Genomic DNA, 8090 nt, shown 5'->3' with positions numbered 1-8090 from the left:
AAGGGGCGCGCCGCTCCCGCCCAGCACTGGCCGCAGAGGGCCCAGCTCGCCTCGGGGAGGCGGCCGGTCCCCGGCCCCGGTCCCGGTCCCGCCCAGCCCCCGACCCCCGGCGGTGCCGGCCGCGGCGGGGATCCCGGTCGCGGTCCCGTGTCCGCTTACCCGGTGCAGGCCGTGCGCCGCGAAGCCGCATCGCAGCCGCGGCCGCCCGGGTCGGGCTCGGGCTCGGCGGGGCCGGTGCGCGCGGGGCCCGCGGCGCTGCTCTGCCCCCGGCCCCGCCCCCGGCCCCGCCCCGCGCCGCCATTGGCCCGCCGCGCCCCGCGCGCCCCGCCCCGCGCCGCCATTGGGCGGCCGCCGCCGCCGCTTGCAAATGTGGCGCGGGGCCCGGGCGGGGGCGCGGCCGCAGCGCCGCCTGGCGGCCGGGCGGGGAACGGCGGCGGGCGGTTCCCGGGGGTTCCCGGGGGTTCCCGGGGCCTCGGTGGTGCCAACGGGGGGTACACTGGAGGGGCTAACGAGGATTGAGCGGGGTTTAACGGAGGCTGACGGGGGGTTCATGGGGGCTTCTAAGGGGAGGTAGCGGGGTTTAACGTGGGGCTATCGGCGGTTATCCGGGGTTAACGGAGCCCGGCAGCCGCCGAGCCCCGGTTACACGGGCTCCCGCCATGCCCCCCGTGCCCCCGCCCCCCGCGGCTCCCCAGGCGGGGCTCCCGCGGTCCCGCCCCCGTGGCGTCACTTCCCGCAGGCGGTGCCGGGCCCGGTGCCGCCGGTGCGGGCCCCGGGAGGCGGAGGCGGAGGGAGGTCCCGGTGCCGGTGCCGGGCCCGGGCCGAGCGGGCCATGGTGGTGCTGCGGGGCGGCGCGGGCCCCGAGGAGCCGTTCCCGTGAGTGCGGGCCGGGGCCGTGGGGCGGCGGGGCCGGGAGGGGCCGCCCGGAGCCCCCCGAGGCTGTCGGTGCGTTCGGGCGGCGGCGCCTCCCGGGACAGCCCGTCCCCAGCGCCCCCGCCCCGGGCGGCCGGGTCAGAGCGCAGCCCGGGACAGCCGTAATGAGCTAATTACTGTTCACCCCGCCGAGGTCACGGTGCTCCCGGTCACCGGGGCCGGGGAGCACGGCCGGGGTCCCCGCGCCTGGCCGGGGGTCCGGGGAGCCTGCGGGAAGGGGCTGTCGGTGGGTGTCCCGCGGTGGCTTTTGCTCTGTGTGTTGCTGCCGTGTCCTGCTGCTAAAGGATGAATAACAGGAACAGGTTGGAAACCCCCCAGCAGGGAACGAGGGGCTGCGCATTCCCTGCCTGGACGTGGGAAGTGGAGGAGAAGCCACGCAAAACTGTCCGCTCCGGTGGCCCTGGAGCTGCCGGGCCCGTGTTCCTGAGGTCAGGGATGGCTCTGTCCCCAGGGAACGAGCTGTGCTGGGATCCCTGCCCTGGGATCCCCCCTCGGCCTGGCTGAGCTGTCCGGGACGGGGCCCTGGTGCCGAGGTCACCGGAGCTCATCCGACAACGTCCTGAGGTCACTGTCCCCTGCGAGCCTCCCGGTCGGTGCTGGGCAGAGGCGGCAGTGCCAGGGCAGACGTGCCAGGGCAGACGTGGCAGTGCTGGATGCCAGGGCAGCCAGGAGCGGCCCTGGAGCCTTTGGGAACAGAAAGTCATGTGTGGCTCAGCCCATTCCGCTCCCAGCCACAGGGTTCGGGGGTCCCGGCAGCCCTGGGATGCTCCTGCCTTGCTGACACTAATTTTTATCATCTTTTCCCCTCCAATGGAGGAGGAGGACAACAAGCCCCCCTCACTCTGCTGCCCTGCCCTGTGAGAGGTGGATTAATGTTGGCAGTGCCGTGCCTGGACTCCCCTCTTTGGGGGGCTCTTTCCAGGGCCGTGCCCGTGAGCCGTGACGGCTCCAGGGAGTGCCTGGCTCGCAGCTGTGCACTCAGACCTGAGCTGGGGCCGGCGTAAGGTGACTCCCTCTGTTTATGCTTTTTTTTTTTAACCACCTTTGTATCAAAACTCGATCTGCCAGCCCTGGTCTCTCGCTGTGGCAGGTTGGGTTACCGTTCCCCACCCGTCCCTTGGGTGTCGCTGGGATATCTGTGGCCCTTTTATTCCTTCCAAGCCCACCTCTGCCATGGTTTTCTCTCCAGCTGGAAGTGGGTGGTTGTTTTTTTACCCCCCTCCCAGCACATGTCACTGCCCCCATCCAGGGGAAGGGAAAAAAAAAATCAAGGTTTTGGCATGGGTGAGCAGCTGGCTGCTGGCCCAGGCACAATCAGGCGGCACAACCTGCTCTGCCCTGAGCCCAGGGCGGCTCTGCCAAGGTCTGATTGCGGGGCTGGGGCTCCCTGAGCCCTGGGGCGCTGGGAAGGAGGGGACACGGTGGGGAAGCTGTGCCTGGGGGGGACACAGCCCTGTGGAAGGGGCAAGGCCACGGAGCTGCCGTTGCAGTGGGAACAGCAGTGACCTTTGGCAGCTCCTCGTCCCTGATGGACAGTCCTGGGGAGTTGTTTTGGGAGTGTTGGTTTTCTCACCCACCCTCTGCTGCTCTAAAGGAAACCCACACAACCCTGACGGGAAGCTCCTTCGCAAGTGGGCAGAGAACAAGCAACGACAGTGAAACTTCCTGTCTCTGGTGTTTAGTGAACTTTGAAACCCGAGCAGTTGCACTCAACGCCCAGCAAGCTGCTTGGCTTCTTTTTCACCCAAAGTTATCTCAGTTTATGGTCGTTCCTAAGTTGTGCCTGTGACTAAGTAATGCCCTGACTGCAGAATTGTTGTGAACAGCAGCCAAAGACCTCTGGGTGCCCCTGGGAGCTGGTAGTGGCATGGCAGGGATGGTGTTCCTGCTGCTGATCCCACCGGGACGGTGCCGATGGCTCCACAGCACGAGGTGCAGCGGGGGCCTGGCAGGAATGGATCCTGTGGTTTTGCTTCACGTGCTGGTGGGGTTAATTACCCAGCATGTCCAGTGCTGACCTGCAGTTGCTCTGAGCAGAGCCGGTCCTTGGAGCTGGCAGTGACCCGAGGGGAACAGGTCCACGCGGTGCCAGTTGCAGGAACGCTGGTGGCTGATGCTCTGCCTCCCCATCGCCCCCAGCACGGGCACTCTCTGTGCAGCCCCCTGTCCTCGTGCTGCCCCAGGCCCGGGGGGCTCCGGTGGGCTCATCCCTTCCCCCGTGTCCCCACAGGAGGATCGAGGACTGCCTGCCCCCGCTGGAGGACTCCCCGTCCAAGCGGTTCTCCCCGTCCAAGCGGAAGCAGTATTATATCAACAAGGCCATCCGCAACTCCGACCTCATCCCGAGGGCCAAGGGCCGCAAGAGCCTCCAGAGGCTGGAGAACAGTAAGGGCTGGGGCACGATTTCTTCCCCAGGGCAGGTGGCAACCTCCCCTAAACTGTGTAGCAGGCAGGGGTGTACTGGGGGCACAGGGCTTCTCTGGAGGTGCTGTTTCCACTCTCAGGCTTTGCTCTTGCCCCCAGCTCGCTACCTGATGACACTTCTGGAGCGGGACGACTGCGGGAGCGACGAGGGAGAGCTCGACCACTCGGCCACCCCCAGCATCTTCACCGAGGCCTGTAACAACGAGACCTATGTGGAGGTGGGCACAGCCACCCCCCGGCCTGGGGCTCGCTGGGAGGGCCCTGGCATGGCACGTGGTGCCTGTACCTCACTCCTGAGGAACCCTCTGCCTCCCCTGCCTGAGCTGGTGCACCCCAGGTTCTGCCTGGTCTGGTGTCAGGGCTGGCATCTGTGAGCCTGGTGCTCGGCTGCTGCTGTGTGTGCCAGAGGGCAATGAGGTCCTGGGGTGAGGAATCTCCAGGCAGATCCTCTCATAGCAAATTGTGCCTGTGGTGGCTTCTGTTGTCAGATCTGGAACGACTTCATGAACCGGTCGGGAGAAGAGCAGGAGCGGGTCCTGCTCTACCTGGAGGAGGAGACCAGGAAGAAGCACAGGAGGAAGCTGCCTGTCAAGAATGAAGACAAGTGGAAAGGTGCTGGGAGGAGATGCTGGGTGGGAACAGCCCCTCCCTTTCCTTCCTTGTGTACATTTTGGGAAGGGTGACCTTCCCCAAGGGCTGCACCCACTCCCTGCACCATGTGTTTATGGTGGGGTGGGGGGAGGCCTGATCCCGCCCCATGAGTGTAGCATTGAGGGGACTATGGCTGCAGACGTGCCATGGACCCGGGAGGGTTCGTGGGAGCCGGGAGTGGCTGGGGCGATGGGCACAGCAGCTGTCCCCTGATGGCACAGCCCCAAATCCCCACACTCCCAAACACTCCCACGCTGGGGAAGGCATTGCTGGTCTGGGGGCGACTGTGACCCATGAGATAAGGGGGTGCCCTGCCACTGGGTCCTCGTGAGAGGTGACACTTTGCAGCCAGAGCCGTCCCGCAGGCTCTGGGGCTGTGAGCTGTGTCCCAGTCCCTTCTCCCTTCTCTCTGTCGCTCCAGAGCTCCCGGCCTACACACCCCAGGAGTGTTTCCAGCGCATCAGCCGCCGCCTGCGCGCCACCCTGAAGCGGGGCCGGATCCCCATGGTAAGCAGGGGTCCCGGGGGGGCAGGCAAGGGTCCCGGGGGGGCAGGCGGGGCTCCCTCCACAGCCGTGTCCCCAGGGCTGTGCCCTGACCTTGTGTGTGGGCGCTGAGCCGGGGCGGTGCCGAATTTCAGAGCAGCTCCTGGGAACGTGCTCCAGTCCTTGCATGACCCTGCGGTGGTGGCTGGTTGCAGATGGGTTTTCCTGGCTGTGTTCAGATTTCTCTGGCAGTTACAGGACCTTTTCCAGTGGCTGTTATCCAGTCTCTGTGCAATAAGCAGCAGGTGATGGGTGAACCTGGCGTGTTTGCGCATGGGGAAAGCAATAGAGCATTTGGGGTCTTCACAGTGGCCCACACAAGGTTATTTGGGAAAACTCCAATGCATTTTGAAAGGGGTAAAAGTGCAGAAGCTGCTGAGCAGGATGGGGAGAAGTGAGTGTGGGCTCAGGAGCTGGGCTGCCACACGCTCCCTGCGCTGCCTGCCCAGGCACTGCCTCTGCCGGCCCTGGGGTGCTGGCTCCCCGCTCACTCTGCTCAGTGGGGCTGTTTTGCTGCTCTGTTTGTTTTCCTGGTGCTAATTAGAGCCTCTAAACCCAGCCTGGGCTCCTCCTGCCCACTGGCTTCTGCTTGTTTGTCCTCAAATGAGACGCGCCTGCTGCTCGTCTCCAGGGTCACGGTGCTCCGCAGAGCTGCAGAGCACTGCCCTGTGTCAGGAGGCACGAGGCTCCCCTGGCTGCTCTGAACACAAGGGACAGTGCCAGCCCTTGGCACACACACTGTGGAGTTGGCAGGGGCCGGATCCTTCCCTGCCTCGGGGGCTGGAGAGTTGAGTTGTCTCCTGTTCCAGTGCCTCCCCACTGTCTCCCATCCAGATTATTGCCTGGGAGCTGCTGGCAGTAGCTCCTGGGGAGTTGGAGGCCCCATAGTGCTGGGGCTGTGCTCAGCACAGCCCCCTCCTCGCTGAGTCCCTGCCTCTCCTTACAGGGGACGCTGGAAGGGCTGGAGGAGGAGCTGCTGGCCTTCTTCTCTGTCACTCCCCACTCGGTCTACACAGCGCTGATGGACAACAGGTATTTCCCCAGCTCGGGGTCCTGAGCTCTGGGGTTCACTGTGTCCCGGGGCTGCCCAGTCTGCTGAGGGGCTCTGGGAGCAGAGGACACTCCTTGGTCTCCCCTCAGCCAGGCTCAGGTCTCCATCTGGGGACACCCCACCTGGCCTGGTCCCCATGGAGCCCTGGGGGAGGGATGCACCCAGGGATTCCCGTGCAGGAGCTCGTGGCACTTTGTGCTCCCCATCTGCTCCGTGGGTCCCTGGGAGGATTGAGGGCAGGGCAGCGTGTGGGACACTGTTCAGAGGCGTGTTAGCTCTGATCCCATCCCAATTTCCCCCAGCTTCGAGCGGCTCCTGCTCCACGCGCTCTGCCAGTACATGGATCTCGTCTCTGCCAGTAAGTCTTGTGTCTGCTTGTTTTTGGTTTTGATTTTGTTTTTGTTTTCCCCTTTCCTCCATCACTATCTCTCCTCTCCAGCTCAGCCTTTTCCTCCCGGCCCCACCTCACGCTGGGGCTCACAGATAACCCCGTGCTCCACCCCTGCTGCCTGGAGCTCCCTGGGCAGCCCTGGCTGTGGCCACCAGTGCTGGGAGCACCTGAGGGGGTGGCCAGGCCCTGCTCTGCGGGGGGATTTGGGTGGCCCAAAGTGAGAGGCTGCTTGCAGGGCTCTCTCTCCTGTGGCTGCTGCCTCCTCCTAGAGAGCAGCCTGCCCTGGGCCTCCCAAGAGGTTTTGTTGCTAAGGTAGGGGAGGAGACAGAGACACCAGGCTCCATCCCTGCAGAGCTGCTTGTGGAAAACAGCGTGAGAGCACTGATGATGGGGAGTGAGCCCACGGTGCTGGCAGGGACACGTGGAGGCGGCTGAGGCTGGGGGGGCACAGAGCACAGGGGAGGCCATGAGCGCCAGGGGGAGGAGTGGAGGGAGGTGGCTGGGCTGGGAATGCCGTGTCTGGGGGACAGGGGTGTGCTGACTGCTCCCTCCCACCCCCCAGGTTCGGACATCGAAGGGAAACGTCAGATGAAAGTGAGCAACAAACACCGCGTGTTCCTGCCCCCCGAGCTGCTGCTCTCAGACTACCTGGGGCAGCTGAGCTGATGCCCCGAGGGCTGCCCTGCCCCTCCTTCGTCCGCTCTGGCCTCCCCCAGCCCCGGGGACCCTTGGCCCTTCCCTACTGCAGGAGGGGCAGAGCCGGGGGCTCGTGGCTGTGCCCCCGGGGCTGGTGTGGGCAGGGCAGCCCTGCCCGGTACCGCTGTGGGTGCGGAGCAGGTGCCTCTCGCCCGCCCCGCTCCCCGCCCTGCCCTCCTGGAACTGTTTGTGTGTCTATTTATAACCCAGGTGTTTTTAAAAATAATCAGGCGGGGCCAACCCCCTCTGGCGCTGACGCTCGTGGGGTGATTTTGGTCCAGATTTTTCTGCGGTGAAACAGCTCCCGGCGGGTGCTGAGCCATCGCTGAGCCGGCGGAAGAGCCCAGGGGTTGCCGCGTTCTGGCGCCCACAGCCCGGGGAGGTGTCCAGGGGGGCTCCCTGTGCCCTGCCTGCACCACGGGGCTGTTTTTAAGTGTAATATAGCCTGTGTTTTTTATCACGTGTGTGTATATTTACGTACGTGTGTGTGTGCGTGCTGGGGGTTGCAGCCCCTCTCGGGGCTCTCCCTGCTTGCCCACAGCTGCCATGGGGGCAGGTGGGGCAGTTTTGGGGGGCTCTCTGTGTCCCCTGTGTCCCCGACACGTGCTTGCAAGCTGCTCGAAGGGTGTGCCCTGGGGGTCTTTGCAGGTTGCTCTGACACTGCCTGCCATTAACTGCGGGGACTCCCTGGTGCCTGCTTTGCTGGAGTGACTGGGCATGGGTGTGTTCAGGAACAATAAACACGGTGCTCCCCCGCTGCGGCTCAGTGTCTTGCATGGGGCCGGGGGGCCGGGCGGGGTTGGGGGGCGTCTTGGGGGGTTCTCCTTTTGCAGCGCCCGCAAAAGGGGGGTGGGGGCAGGTGCGAAAAATATGGAACGCTTCACGAATTTGCGTGTCATCCTTGCGCAGGGGCCATGCTAATCTTCTCTGTATCGTTCCAATTTTAGTATATGTGCTGCCGAAGCGAGCACGAGTTCCCTTCTGTCTGCGGCAAAAGTTAAAGGTCCAGAATTTAAAAATAATTAGGACAGGGTGACTCAGCTGAGTTGCGGAAGGAAAGCTTTCATAAGTCTGTTCAGATTTTCCCAACGTTTCAACACTTCGCTGTCCTTCGGTTCCTCCAGAAAGCCCGGAATACGGGGTTCTGTTTGCTGTCGCTGCCCCGGGGGGTTCTGGGTAGGCGTTCATGCAAATTAGAGCCATGAGTTGGCCGCCCGGCCCCGCCCCGCTCTGAGGACCCCGGCCGGGGGTGTCCGCGGCGGTGCCTGAGGCGCGGAGCGGGGCAGCCCGCGGGGGCGGGGCGGGGTCCTGGGAGCGGCGGGAGGCGGCGCGCGCCGGTGGGTGCGGCGGGACCGGGATCGGCCGGGCCGGGACCGACCGGGGATCCCCCGGGATCCCGCG

At 65.0% G+C, this 8090-nt stretch overlaps 1 protein-coding gene across 1 annotated transcript; it reads left to right on the top strand.

The window, feature by feature from the left end:
* The first annotated feature begins 741 nt into the window (after positions 1-741).
* On the top strand, positions 742-7444 carry R3HDM4 (R3H domain containing 4). The gene is made up of 8 exons (XM_017834382.1): positions 742-876; positions 3164-3318; positions 3457-3575; positions 3846-3969; positions 4430-4515; positions 5498-5583; positions 5905-5960; positions 6556-7444. The coding sequence occupies exons 1-8, from the start codon at positions 833-835 to the stop codon at positions 6657-6659; spliced, it is 774 nt and encodes a 257-aa protein (XP_017689871.1). The 5' UTR covers positions 742-832; the 3' UTR covers positions 6660-7444.
* The last annotated feature ends 646 nt before the right edge of the window (positions 7445-8090 follow it).

This window comes from Lepidothrix coronata, unplaced genomic scaffold (genome assembly GCF_001604755.1).
Source record: "Lepidothrix coronata isolate B3197 unplaced genomic scaffold, Lepidothrix_coronata-1.0 Scaffold233, whole genome shotgun sequence".
NCBI lineage: Eukaryota > Metazoa > Chordata > Aves > Passeriformes > Pipridae > Lepidothrix > Lepidothrix coronata.
The sequence above is the reverse complement of the archived record's forward strand: the minus strand, read 5'-3'. Positions and strand labels throughout refer to the sequence as shown.